Source organism: Manis javanica, chromosome 6 (genome assembly GCF_040802235.1).
Source record: "Manis javanica isolate MJ-LG chromosome 6, MJ_LKY, whole genome shotgun sequence".
In the NCBI taxonomy this organism is placed as follows: domain Eukaryota; kingdom Metazoa; phylum Chordata; class Mammalia; order Pholidota; family Manidae; genus Manis; species Manis javanica.
Window position 1 is genome coordinate 144,988,888 of NC_133161.1, and position 14,468 is coordinate 145,003,355.

At 48.9% G+C, this 14,468-nt stretch overlaps 1 protein-coding gene, 1 long non-coding RNA gene and 1 other non-coding gene across 4 annotated transcripts; 1 reads left to right on the forward strand and 2 right to left on the reverse strand.

The window, feature by feature from the left end:
- The first annotated feature begins 460 nt into the window (after positions 1-460).
- LOC140850028 (trehalase-like) lies at positions 461-14,126 on the forward strand. Of its 2 annotated transcripts, XM_073239655.1 has the most exons (7): positions 461-818; positions 4,410-4,562; positions 7,361-7,537; positions 7,805-7,916; positions 8,280-8,392; positions 8,646-8,699; positions 8,898-14,126. In XM_073239655.1, the coding sequence occupies exons 3-7, from the start codon at positions 7,406-7,408 to the stop codon at positions 9,048-9,050; spliced, it is 564 nt and encodes a 187-aa protein (XP_073095756.1). In that variant the 5' UTR covers positions 461-818; positions 4,410-4,562; positions 7,361-7,405; the 3' UTR covers positions 9,051-14,126. The 2 variants fall into 2 exon arrangements, with proteins under 2 accessions (XP_073095756.1, XP_073095757.1); XM_073239656.1 differs by lacking the exon at positions 4,410-4,562.
- LOC140850029 (uncharacterized) lies at positions 3,667-6,605 on the reverse strand. Its single transcript, XR_012132694.1, has 3 exons — positions 6,511-6,605; positions 6,136-6,236; positions 3,667-6,004 (listed from the first exon to the last, which is right to left on the reverse strand). It is a non-coding gene; the product is annotated as an uncharacterized lncRNA (long non-coding RNA).
- LOC118967384 (U6 spliceosomal RNA) lies at positions 12,258-12,364 on the reverse strand. The gene has a single exon (XR_005054372.1). It is a non-coding gene; the product is annotated as a U6 spliceosomal RNA (small nuclear RNA).
- Positions 14,127-14,468: the final 342 nt, after the last annotated feature.

Sequence of the window (14,468 nt, forward strand, 5' to 3'; positions counted from 1 at the left end):
GACAGCATGTGTCAGCCGGACCTGTTCTAAAGGCAGACTCTGAACAAAATAGGACAAAGCTAGGGGGTAGGCGTACTTACGTTTCTTATCGTCACACTCTGAACTTTTCAATAAGCTTTGACTTTTCCTGATCAGAAGAAACAAGACAGTCTGTGAGCCGGGTAGGCAGCAGACCTCAGGTTTGGGGACTGGTCTCTGAGGCACTCCCCTCCTCATGCCGCCTGAGCAGACGCCACTCATTGGCCGAGTCTGGAGCACAGCCTGGAAGTCGGGACGTCTGAAGGTCCTTCCTCCCGCCCTCTGCAGGCTGAGCAAACCCCATCCTTCTCGCAGGAGCCCCCAGGAGTGGGGGGCAGAGAAGCTGCCCGACGAATCTCAGCTCCACCCAGTCCTGGGCGGCGCCCTGGTGTAGGCTGCCTTCCCGGGGAAAAGCCCTCTTTCCAGCCGGCCGGCCCCGCTGGGCTGGCCTCGCTGCAGGCGGGCTTGCAGGGCCTTCGCTCCAGCATGTCCGGCAGTCCGGGGTTGGTTTCCGTACTAACAGAGCTGTGGGGAAGGCGGTGGACGTTTGTGCTCAGCGTCACCCGCCAAGGCCCCTCCTGTCCCGTGAGGAATGACAAGAACCCCCGTGCCACCCGGCTCTGAGGCGGACGTGCTCGCTACCAGCGGGTCCCCGCATCTCTGCCAAGGGTGCGCGTTTCCCTGCCTTGCTCTGAGCACCCGGGCGGGTGGCTGGGCCAAGAGGCCTGTCCGGGCTCCATCCTCGCAGCACAGTCCTGTCTGTTGCCCTGAGGCTGCTCATTGCTGGGAGTGATACTCAGGTGGGTGCCCACTCCCCACCGCAGGCTGCAGGGTTGTGTCATACACCGTTCAGGGCATGCGGGGAGCTGAGGGAGCGCCTCGGGGTGGGTGGTGGACCAGGAGGTACCTTCACCACCCCCAGTCCCTGACCCTGGGAATGTTGTCAGCTGTGTGACATGAGGCCTGCAGGGAACTGTCCTTGTCGGGCCCTTCGGCTGCTGGAGTGGAGTTCCCTGGGGTGTCTCTACCCAGTCACCAAACAGGAGCTCCTAGAGGCTCACCATGTGCGGGCCTACAGCACCTCATCTCTGCGGCTTGTAACATCCCTCCAAAAGAGAGACTGTCCCCGCTTCACAAATGAAGAAACCGAGGCTCACAGAGGTCCCATGACTTGCCTACACTCGTGGACACCCAATGAGGCAGAGTCAGGGTCAGCGTCTCTGAGACCCCCCACTCAGAGGGAGCTAGTCCAGAATGGGATGGAGTCCGCGGGGTGCCCGCACCGCCGCCCCGCGCCTACAGCAGGGTGAGAAAGTGAGACCAGGTGGCAGCTGGTGCCGTGTGCAGCAGGGGGGCTGTCATGGCACAGACCAGCTTATATTTGTTTTTTTTAAGACTACTTCTCACCACAATAGAAACTGCTTTATCTGCAGGTGTGCAGCTATTCTAAGAGAAAGAAGGGCACGCGGCTTCGTGGTAGCTGCACAGATCAGTCACCCCCGCCTGCCAGCTCAGCCCCCACTGGCGATGCAGATGCTTCTCCCTCCCTCCACTGGGTCAGGCCAGGCAGGCTGAGAGACTCTTAAAATCTCAGATGATTTTATTGTGAACTGCAGCACAATACAGTGCATAAAACACGAGTGGCAGTTTAATAGATCGCTGTAAAGCAAACACCTTGTAATTGAGTCACGAAGTGGTACTTCCCTGCCAGTCGGAGGGCATCCCGGCCTCACTGCCTGAGGAGCTTCTGGGACAGTTTGCACGAGCTTGGGTGAGAAGCCTGGGGGTTGGAGCTGATTTCCGCACAGCAGGGCTGGGAGGGAGATGGGTGGTGCACCTGTTCAGCATCACCTGATGCATGGATCTGGATAGATGATAGGTGATGGAGGGATGATAAATTAGATAGGTAGGTAGGTAGATAGATGATGATAGATAGATAGATGATAGATGATAGATTGACAGATATAGATTGATAGATGATAGATAGGTAGATAGATAGATAGATAGATAGATAGATAGATAGATAGATAGATAGATGATAGATAGGTAGATAGATGATGGATAGATAGATGATAGATAGATGATAGATAGATATAGATAGATGGATTAGATTAGATAGGTAGGTAGGTAGATAGATGATGATAGATAGATGATAGATGATAGATTGACAGATATAGATAGATGATAGATGATAGATAGATATAGATAGATAGATGATAGATAGATGATAGATATAGAAGAAGATAGATAGATGATAGATAGATAGATAGATAGATAGATAGATAGATAGATAGATAGATAGATAGATAGATGATAGATAGGTAGATAGATAGATGATGGATAGATGATAGATAGATATAGATAGATAGATGGATTAGATTAGATAGGTAGGTAGGTAGATAGATGATGATAGATGATAGATGATAGATTGACAGATATAGATAGATGATAGATGATAGAAAGATGATAGATGATAGATATAGATAGATGATAGATACATGATAGATATAGTAGATAGATGATAGATGATAGATATAGATGATTGATAGATGATTGATAGATAGATGATAAATAGATAAACAGAGATAGCTAAATAGATAGATAGATAGATATAGACAGATAGATAGACTATAGATGGAGATGATAGATCTGCTGGTCACACCTAGAGCTGGGTGGATATCAGGGCGGCAGGCCACTGCACAGTGTTACTGGGACATTAGAACGTGGCTGGACGGGTCATGGGAATGAAGGGAAATGTACTGACCAGAAGGCCTCAGGAAAAGGACCTGTTAGAGACTCCATTCAGCCAAATATGACAGAAACCTGAAAACCAGTGGCTTGAACAGCTCAGGGGTTTGTTTTTCACATATAATGGGAGCCCAGGGCTGTTGTGACCCAGAGGTGCCGGTGGGGAGCCAGTCTCTCCCTCTTTCTGCCCTGCCACCTTCAGAGTGTTTTGATTCATTGCCTTGTGATTGCAAGGTGGCTTCTGCTGTTCCACACACTCCATCTGTGCTCAAGGCAGGAAGGAGGTGAAAGGCAAGGGGCAAAGGACAGAGAGCTGAGTCTCGCCCCCTTCAAGGAGCTTCTTCCAGGACTTCCCCTTACATCTCATTTATCAGAATGGGGTCCTGGCCACCCCTAACTGAGGGGAGGTGGGAACTCAACTTTTTTGAGGCTAGTCACATTGCTATCCTGAGGAAAGACACTGAGAAGGACAGTAATAGTTCTGCCTCACAGAAATACTTTGGGTGGGGGCAGTGAGACCCCCCAGTCCTGCTTCCCCGCCTGCCTTCCAAGGCCAGTGGATCCAGTAAGTCGTAGGGCTTTTGCTGAGTGTTAAGTTTGGGCCCAGAGTTGAATTCTGAGGACTAAGAAAGGCTCAACTGCCTCTCGGGGTCCCCTTCTCTGTCCCTCCCTTACACAGCCTCAGTTTTATTGCAAAATCAAAAGTGAACAAATCATTTTAAGTTTTTCCCACTGATGATGCAGCTGCTTGCAAACATGTTAGACAGACAGGCTAAGAGTGAGGACATCCGAGGTCAGGGCGCAGACACGCTGAGGGCTGTGTCCCTGTGGGCTGAGGTGGGATCCAGATCAGAGAACAATTAACAGCACATGTTTATGGACCACCAATAGTTAACTCTGTTGACTTTCTCCAAGTGTGACTGTATTATTTTTTCTTCTTGGTTTGTAAGATATTTCTACATATTAAGGCTCTCAATATGGTCAGAATATTTCAATGAAAGGGCGCCCAATGATTTAAGAGTCAACATCGCAGACTAGGAGTGCATTCCAGGGCAGGGAGGGCCCTGGGCCATTAGGAGGATGGGATGCTCTGTCGTAAGGCCTTGGGGGTCAGGTGTTCCCCTTACCAGCCTTCACATGCATGCAGGAATCATTCCCAGATTGACAACCAGAATTCAGAACTTGGAAACACTTAAAAATTGGAATATGTCACATAAAAATAACGGATTTCCACCACACTTTGAAAAATCAGAAGATCTAGCAAAGAAGGACCCCACATTCCCTCCTATCAACCATCTTCCACAGCAGGACCTTCTTTACATGGAAATGCATGGCCAGTTCACCCCAGTCCCCATTGCTCCCCAAGGTGATCCCAGGCAGCATCCCCCTTGCACTGTTACTTCCGTTTTCCCCTCATATATCCGATATTTGTGTTACTGAAATTTGAGTTTGCAACTCCTCATGGAGTTCAAAGACTTCCATTTATATGCAAATGACCTTAGAAGGACACAATGAATTGCCCAAGGGCACATGCCTGATTGTACAGTCAAATCCTCTATCTGGGTATCCTGGGACCTAGTTATGATTTAAAACTCACAGACTCTCCATGGAAATTCACAGACATTGTTAATCCCTGATTACAGGGCTGGTGTGCGGCTTGAGTTGGGGTCACCTGGGAGCATCTGAATTTGGCTGATACTGGGCTGTGGCAGTGGTCTCCTGGCCTGGCATGGAGATGCCCAGTAGTCTGACCCTGTGCCATGTTCCCACAGGGAGAGGAAACCACAGTGGCTGAGGTGAGAACTGGAGGTTGCCCTGAGTGGGCAGAGGCAGCCACAGGCAGCTGCAGCAGGCCGATGCCTGGCTTCGATGCACCCTCTACATCCTTTCTGCAAAAACTGCTGCCATGAGCAGAAATGCACCAACGTGCAAAGTGTGAGAGCGAGTGCCCCGGAATCTGCCCTCCACCCCACCAGGGCTGCGGGCGGCTCTTGCGACTCAGCCTCAGGCTCAACCAGGCACATCTTTCAGACAACTGAGGGTTAAAAAAGAGGTGTTTTGACCCACAGGTGGCTGTGGTTTGAGCAGGGGAGCAGGGGGAGGGGACCCAGGCTCCCTCGTTTGGCGCCAGGCCCTGGCCAGCAGGTCTGCCTGGCCTTGGGAGTGGGTGGTGATGTGCAGCTGGGGGCCAAGCTGCAGAGAAACAAGTCCCAAGTGGTGGCCCGCTCCGCCCTCCTCCCGTCCGCCACATCGAGCTCCTCGTTTGCTATTGCCCAGAAGTTCTCCATAGCTCCCCTCCTGTGGCCGGACGCTCCATCCCAGAGGCGTCCTGCCTGCTCCCCTGGCCCTCTAGGCCTCTCTTGCCACTCTGATGGCCCCGAGCAAGGGCGGGACTTCCAGGGTTGTGGGGATAAAGGCTCTGGCTCTGCTTTACCAGCACCTCACTCACATTGGACAAGTGCTCTCTGCAGATTGTCCATGGTCTCTACGGGGCCTGGCCAGTGCGTGGGGCTGGGACATGAACCAGCTTGAGGCCACACTGCTCTGAGCACACAGATTGGCACCCACGTCCTGGCAAACCCTCTTAGCACCACAAATGACAGGGGGGCTGAGTCCCTTACTCCCCTGCCCAGGAGGTCGTGACACTCCAAGCAGAGTGGAGAGACCAGAGACTGGGAGGCTGCCCCCGCAGATCCTCACATGGGGCCCCCGTAAGGGACAGAGTAGCTATTCAGGACATAGCTTTTCCACCCCAGGCTCACAGAGACGCTCCTGTTCACAGTCCCGAAGTCCAGTTCCAAGGCCAAGGTCCCAATGTGGTCCCTGGGGGGAGCAGGCCACACCTCAGCCCACGCACACCTGCTCAGCCCTGCCTTGGGGGTCTCGGGTGGGGGCCCGCAGGGCAGCAGGGTCACGGACCCACCGCAGGAAGGCCGTGTCGTTGGTGTGAGTCACGTAGCGCTCCATCATGAGGGTCAGAAGGGGCGGCTGGCTCCGCTGCAGGTAGTACACGTGGGCCCCGTTGGGGACATGCCCATAGCTGCCAACACGGAGGCCAGCTGAGACACAGCTGCCCGGCCTCCAGGGCAATCCAGCCACAAGCCCAGGGCACTGCTTCTCCTCCACGCAGCCGGGCCCCCCTTACTTTTTCACCAGGTCCAGGAAGTTCTGCAGCATGCCCTTCACCGTCCCAGTCATCTCAGAGAGGAGCAGCCCCTCCATCACCCAGTAGGAGTCCCTGGGGGAAGGGCCCGCTCAGGCATCGCCCATGCCACCCTCTGCCCTGCATGCCCGCCCTGCTCAGAGCACCCCGCTGGCCCTGGCTCCCACCTCCCTGCCCCATGCCACCCCGCAGCGCCCGCCTCACACCAGTAGTAGAATTCAACAAAGCGCCCGCCAGGCACAATGAAGGGGTGCTCCGAGTACATCAGGGAGAAGTGCTCAGGGTGGCTGGAGACCGCTGGCTTCACCTGCAGGGGGAGAGGGCACAGGGAGCCCAGAGGCCCCAGGGGCTGGAGGCTGGAGGGGCTGCAGCGGCAGAGGCCCTGGCAGTTGCTGGCTTTGGGGCCTGGCGGCCCAGGCTTGAGCTCTTCTCTGCTGCTGCCCTGCCATGTGGCTTTGCTCAAGGCCTGAGCCGTGGGGCCCTGGGCTGCTTGTCCCCACCTGCTGGCGTCTGGAGTCCCAGCTAAGCTCGGGGGTGTGCAGGAGCCCTGGGCACCCCACCTGGCCCTGGCAGGTGCTCACCAAGCAGCATCTGTCTCCTGTCAGGACCCAGGAGGGGACAGTCTCCTCCAGCTCCCCTTGTCTCCCAGGTCTCTGCTGCTCCCACCAACCCAGACCCAGACACTAGACCCCCATTGTCTGGCCCACCCTTCCTGTGCAGGAAGCCCCAAACCCTCTGCCTGGTGAGGCGGATGTGGCTGACGTGGCCGAGGCAGAGCCACGGTAGGACCAGGGGTCTCACCATGTGTACGGATCTGGAAATTTCTCTGTGCATTCCCTCCTAGCTCTGTCTGAGCGAGTGGTGGGGTAGCACGGTGTTAGAGGGGAGGTCAGCGTGTCAGTTGTTTTGAGGGGAGCAGCAGAAGGGGGCGGGCTTGTTCCTGAAGGCTTGGGGAGGAAGCAGGCCAAGCAGGCAAAGGAGCCCAGATCCCCACTGGGTGCCAGGGGCGCCAGGGCGCTGGGGCCGGCGGGGGGACGGGTGCTGTGCAGCCTTGGGCAAACTGCTGCCTGCTCGGAGCCTCGGGAGAGGAGAGGAAATGCCTGGCAGACCATGCTGGTCACTCGTTCCTGCGCAGAGGCCCTGCCGGGAGCTCAGGAGAGCGGGAGCCCGGCCAGGGAGGAGCCACCGCCATGGGTGTGGGAGGCAGGCCTGAGCAGCCTGGAGGTGGCAGGACAGGCTGTTTGCCTTGGGGAGACTGGAGGACTTCAGGGAGGAGGCGAGGAGGTATAAGTAGGTGCTCCTACTCACCCTCCGAGGAATTCTTTCCACAGAGCTTCTGCACGTTCCAAAAATCTGGGCCCTGGTTATACATCTAAACCCGAAGCCACATGTGAGGGCTACTGCAAAGCTATGGACAGCTGTAATTTGCAGGAACAGTGCTCGACTGATCCGAAGGCCGTCCTGTGAGGTGAGGAGATGGGTGCCTGGTTTGACTACTGCTCAGAACATGGACGGATCCTGGAGTTTTACCCATTCAACCACTGTCCTCTCTGGACCAGCTGCTCTTCTGACATGGGTGTCGTGGACAAGGCTTTGAAATATCTGGAGGTGAGGGGGACAGCAGGTGGGCTGGGACCCTGGGGCAGGACCCCGCTCTCTCCCTGACTCTGACAAGTCACCTCTGGCAAGTGGCAGCCACTCCCTCCTCCTCTTCGGCCCTGTCTCAGCCTGCGGGCCCCGCCAGGGCCACCAGGGGGCAGCCGTGAGCCACGGAGAGAAAGCCCAGCAAAGGGACATGTGCCTTTAGGAGGGCCCAGCCTCCTGGCTCCCCCAGCAGCCCCAACCCGCAGTCCTAGTGACTCTGGAACCTTATAGGCCAACCAGATCCTGACCTACCAGTACGGGGTGCCGACCTCTCTCCAGAAGACAGGCCAACAGTGGGACTTCCCCAATGCCTGGGCGCCCCTGCAGGACCTCATCATCAGAGGTAGGGAGGCAGGGATGCGGCAGATCCCAGGGCCCTCCCCGCCACCCCCTGCCTGTGGAGGTAGAGGCTTGGCCTCCCTGGTACAGGGGAGACATGGACAAAGGATGGGAGGGGGGCTTTCTCCGGCTCCTCTGCTCTCTTAGCCTCCCGCCCAGCAAACACTTACGTCCACCCCCACCTGTCAGGGGAATCAGCCCTCCTCTCTCCCTCCAAGCCTGGGCCCGGATGAAGAGCAGCCTGGCCTGCGGTCCCAGGAAGGTCTTGGGACCTGGGCCTCTTTCCCTCCTTGAGGCCACTAAGGCCTCTGCCGACCCTGGGAAGGGGGCTCTGGAGGCTCAGGGTCCTGCCTGGGGTGGGATCTAGGTCTGGCCAAGTCTCCTTCCCCTCGGACCCAGGAGGTAGCTTTCCAGCTGGCCCAGAATTGGATCCTAACCAACTTTGACGTCTACTCCAAAAAGTCAGCCATGTACGAGAAGGTGAGCAGGCCCTGAGCCCAGCCCCCTGGGGCCTCCTCCCCCGGTGAGCTGGAGGAGGGTCAGGCTTTGCAAAGCCCAGGCCCAGCCCAGCAGGGACACTGGCCGCGCCCAGTGGCCATTCGTAGGCACTGCAGGGTCAGACTGCAGACAGACAAGCTTCTCCCAAAGGGGCTCCCAGTTCTTGCTTCCCCTGGAGGGCTGCGGAGGGGCCTGGGCTAGTGCCTGACCTTGGAACCCGTCCTCTTGTCCCTAGTATGACATCAGCAGCGGTGGGCAGCCAGGCGGTGGAGGGGAGTATGAAGTTCAGGTGAGCGGGCCAACATGCCGCAGGGAACCACAGGGTTCCGCTGTCCCCACAGCTCCCCGCGACCTCCCCAAGCTAGGCCTGGCTCCTCCCCCTGTGTGGTCCACAGGGAGCGTGGCTGTGCTCCCTGGAACCCCCGGGGGGCTGGCGGGACCACAGCCCCTGGGTGGGGACCCACACCCCCCCGGCGTGCCTCTGCAGGAAGGGTTTGGCTGGACCAATGGAGTGGTCCTGATGCTGCTGGACCGTTACGGCGACCGGCTGAGCTCGGGGACCCAGGGAGCCTTCCTGGCGCCTGGCTGCCTCCCAGGTGCCCTTCTGCTTGGCCTCCTGCTCAGCCTTCTGCCGCAGTGATGGCTTCACTGCCCCATCTGCTTTTGCTTCCTCATCTGGCCCCGGCTCCTGCGCATTGAACTTCTGCATGAGCTCCTTCCTCGTCCTGCCTCTTCATCCTCCATTCCTGGACTCTATTCCTCTCCCTCATCCACCCAGCCAGTCCTCGTCACAGTGGGTCAGGAAGTTCAAAACAACTATGATTAATATGTTAGGTGCTATGATGGAAAAAGTAGGCCATATGCCAGAACATATAGGTAATGTAATCAAAGAGATGGAAATTCTTATAAATATGAGTAAATGAGAAATATCAGAAATAAAAAAACACTGTAGCAGAAATGAACAATGTCGTTGATGGGCTCATTATTAGAGTGGACAGAGCTGAGGAAAGATTCAGTGAGATTGAGGACATGTCAGGAGAAACTTCTAAAACTCAAAAAAAAAAAAAGTCTGAAACAAAGAACAAAATATCCAAGAACTGGCTGACAACTACAAAATGTGTATATGTATTAATGGGAACATCAGAAGGAAAAGAAAGAGGGAGGAAGATAAGTAATATTTGAAGCAATGATAACTTGAGAATTTCCCAAAATTAATGTCAGGCAGCAACCAACTTATCCAGGAAGCTCAGAGAACACCCAGCAGAATAACTGCCCCCAAATCTGCACCTATGCATATCACATTCAAACCACAGGAAATCGAAGATAAAGAAAAAAATTCTTGAAAGAAACCAGAGGAAAAGATGACATTACTTGTAGAGGAATAAGGATAAGAATTACATTGTATTCATCCTCAGATACCATGTAAGCAAGAAGATAGTAGAGAGAAATATTTAGGGTTGAAAGAAAAAAAGTGGACATATGAAAAAATGAGAATATCAAGAGATAGAAATTGTGAAAATAAACCAAGCAGATTATGGAGTTTATAAAAATAAACCAATCAAAACCGAAAGTTTCTGTGATGACTGCCCTTGTACTGTTCACCATGTAAGAACTTATTCACTATGTAAGAATTCATTCATCACGTAAGAACTTGTTCGTTATGCTTCAGAAGATTGGAGACTGACGAGAATTAGGCTTGAGATGGATTAATGATTGTGCATTGAGCATTGACCCCCCTATACAGAATTTTATTGTTGTTAGCAACCATTTGATCAATAAATATGAGAGATGCCCTCTCAAAAAAAAATGAACCAATCAAACTCTGGAACAGTTACAATAATTGAAATAAAAAAAATTCACTAGAAGGGTTCAATAGCAGATCTGTACAAGTGAAAGAATCAGAGAACTTAAAGATGATACAATTGACATTATCATGTCTGAGCAAAAATAAAAAAGAATGAAAAAAGTGAACATAGACAAAGGACCCATGGATTACCATCAAGAAGACCAACATTCTCACTATGGGAGTCCCAGAAGTGGAATAGAGGGAGGAAGGGGAGGAAAGAATTTTTAAAGAAATAAAGCCTAGGATTTGATGGAAGACATGAATCTATGAATCTAGAAACCAAGAGTCCCAAAGAATACTAAATATGAGAAACCTGGAGACACATCAAGATTCATTACAATCAAACTGTTGAAAGACAAAGAGAGAGAGAATCTTGAAAGCAGCAAATGAGAAACAACTCATTAGGCACAAGTTATCCTCAATAAGATTAACTACCAAGTACTCTTTGGGAATCATGGAGGCCAGAAAGCAGCAGGATGGCATATTTAAAGTGCTGAAAGATAAAAGAGTCAACCAGAAATTCTATACATGGCAAAACTGTACTTCATAAATGAGAGAAAATTTAAGTCATTCACAGATGAACAAAAGTTGAGGTGGTTTGTACTACTACCCCCGCTCCACAAGAAATGCTAAAGAAACCTTTCAGGTTGAAATGACATTAGGTAGTAACTAATGCCATATGAAGAAATAAAGATCTCCAATAAAGGTAAATACATGGGCAAATATAAAAGCAGGTATCATTTTATTTTCTTTTGTAACTCCACCTTTAATATAATAGAGAATTTGAAAGGCAACCTTGTGAAAAATATACATTTGCTTTATTGGGCACACATGAAAAGGTATCATTGGTGACAACAATAAAATAATGGGAGGAGGACAGAGATGTATTGCAGATGTATACTAACAAAGTTAAGTTGGCATTAATTTGAGCTAGCTTGTTATAAAGTTAGGATGTTAACTGTAATTCCTATAGTAACTACAAATAAGTCATCAAAAAAACATACACAAAAGGAAATGAAAAGGGAATCAAAATGTTTCACTGCAACAAAATCAACTAAACACAGAAGAAATCAGTAATGGAGGTAATGAGGGAAAAAGTGGTATAAGGCATGCAGGAAAAAAACAGCAAAATAGCAGAAGTAAGATTAAATTCTCCAATCAAAAGGCATAAAGTAGAAGAATGGACTTTTGAAAAAATGATCCATCTGTCTTCTGTCTATTAGTGACTCACCTTAGATCCAAAGACACAAATAGATTGAAAGTGTAAAGACAAAAAAAGATATCTCATGTAAATAATAACCAAAATAGGGCCAGGGTAGCTATACTAATATCAGACAAAATTGACTTCAAGTCAAAAACTGTTATAACGGACAAAAAGGGCATTCTATATTGATAAAAGGGTTAAGTCATCAAGATTAATAATTATAAATATATGCACTAAACAACAGAGCTCAAAAATATATGAAGCAAACACTGACAGAATTGAAGGGCAAAATAGACAGTTCTGTGATAATAGTTGGAGACTTCAATACATGACTTTAAATAATGGATAGATTATCCAGACAGAAGATTAATAGGGAAACAGAAGACTGAGCAACACAATAAAACAACTAGAGCTCTGTACCCAACAACAGAATTCACATTCTTCTCAAATGCACATGGAACTTTCTCCGGGATATGTTAGGCCACAAAACAAGTCTCATTAAATTTTAAAAGATCAAAATCATACAAAGTATCTTCTCCAACCACAGTGAAATGAAACTAGCAATAAATAAGAGAAGGAAAAGTGAAAAAATTTTAAATGGAAATTAGACAACATGCTTTTAAACATCCAAGAGTCAAAGAACAAAATCACAAGGGAAATTAGAAAATACTTACAGATGAATGAAAACAAGAGCACAACATGCCAAAATTTATGGGATACAGCAAAGGCAGCTCCCAGAGGAAAATTTATAGCCACAAATGTCTACATTAAAAAATAATGATCTCTTGTTTTTTTTTTAGATTATGGAATGCTTCATGAAGTTGCATGTCATCCTTCAGTAGGGGCCATGTTAATCTTCTCTGTATTATTGCAATTTTAATATATGTGCTGCCAAAGCAAGCACAAAAAGAATGAACTTATATCAATAACCTAACTTTACTATAACTTTGAGGAACTGGAAGAAGAGCAAACTAAACCTAAAACTCACAAAAGGAAGTAAATAATAACAATTAGAGAAGAGATAAATAAAACAGGAAATAGAAAATCAGTAGAGACAATCAAGGAAACCGAAAGTTGGTTCTTTGAAAAAAATCAACAAAACTGACAAATCTTTAACCAGAAAAAAGAAAATTGATTGATAAAAAAAAGAGGAGACACAAAAAAATAAAATCAGAAATGAAAATGGGGCCATTACCACTGACTTTACAAAAATAAAAAGACAATACTATGAACACATATGTGCCAACAAATTAGTTAACCTAGAGGAAATGGACAAATTCCTGGAAACATACAAATCACCTAAACTGATGAAAAAGAAATGGGAAATCTCAGCAGACTTATAAAGAGGTTGTAATTAAAAGCCTCCTACAAAGAAAACTCCACATTATACTTAATTTTATGTGTCAACTCGGCTAGGCCAAAGTACCCTGACATTTAGTCAAAGATTGTTGTAGATGTCTCTATGAAGGAATTTTTTTGGTTAGATTAACCTTTATATCAATAGCCTTTGAGTGAAGTAAATTACCTTTGTCAACTGTAAGAAAAAAATAGCCAGTTTACCAGCAAGATGAGCTTATTTGGAAATAGCAAAGGAACTACAATTCAGGACATGCAAACTCTGTTGGCCCACAGGCAAGTCCGGGGAACAAAGGGGAGGAGCATTCTTTTCTAAAGGAAAGAAGGAAGTTGGGAGGTGCTGTTTGGAGCAAAAGTCAGTTGGAGGAAAGCTGGGCTGTAGCAACTTCTTATTGGCTGGGATGTTGCTGGGCAAGAAGAAAATCTTCCTCCCTCCTGCTGAGGTATATAAAGTAAGCTTCTTCCTTTGGGGTGAATAAAGGAAAACCTCATTTAAAATGGAGTTGGGAAATCCTGAAGGTAGAGCTGTCATGCTGTTACCACTGCCTGCACTTTCTCACCCTCAATAATGTGGGTGGGCCTCAGCTCATTGGTGGAAGACCTTAACAGAAAAATGCTGACCTCTTCTGAAGAGGGAATTCTAGCAGCGGAATGATTTTAGGTTTGAAGTGCAGCTCATCCCTGGTCCTCCAGTCTGCTGGCCTATTTGCAGATTTTGGACTTGTCAGCCCTCCCAAGGATTTTAAGCAAATTCCCTAAAATCAATCTCTCTGAATCGGGGAACAACAGTGGTGAAGCTTAGAACCTCACCCCCCCCCCCGTTTTGAGAGAAAGCTTCTGCATCCGTGGATGTTTTATTGCCCTTGTCTAGCTCGGATTAGCACATAGTCTACAGGCACACAGCTGATCATCTACAATTGCTCTCTTACAGCACTAAACTATGTTTTCTAACTTTATCTTGCATCTACCTACCACTTCAGCATTTTATTAAAAATAAAAATAATAATAATAATAAAGGGAGAAATGTGGGATCCACATATAAATCAAGTATAAAAATCAAACGAATATTCATATTTGACCTGATTGTTTATAGTTCATAATGCGTGATCAAAACCGAAAGTTTCTGTGATGACTGCCCTTGCACTGTTCACCATGTAAGAACTTATTCACTGTGTAAGAATTCGTTCACCATGTAAGAACTTGTTCGTTATGCTTCAGAAGATTGGAGACTGACGAGAATTAGGCTTGAGATGGATTAATGATTGTGCATTGAGCATTGACCCCACCCCCATACAGAATTTTATTGTTGTTAACAACCATTTGATCAATAAATATGAGAGATGCCCTCTCAAAAAAAAAATCAGTGTCTCTGTCCTGTCTCTCTCTCCACACACATACAAACAAACACACACACATGCTTTCATACACATCCTATTGTTTATTTCTCTGAAGAACCCTAACACAGCCCAAGACCAATGGCTTCATTGGTGAACTCTACCCACACCTGAAGAGTTAACACCAACTCTTCTCAAATTCTTCCAAACATGGGATGGCAAAACACTTCCTAACTCATTCTAGGAGATCAGCATCGCTGATGCCTAAGCCAGATAAAGACATCACAAGAAATTTGCAGTCCAATATCCTTCATGCAC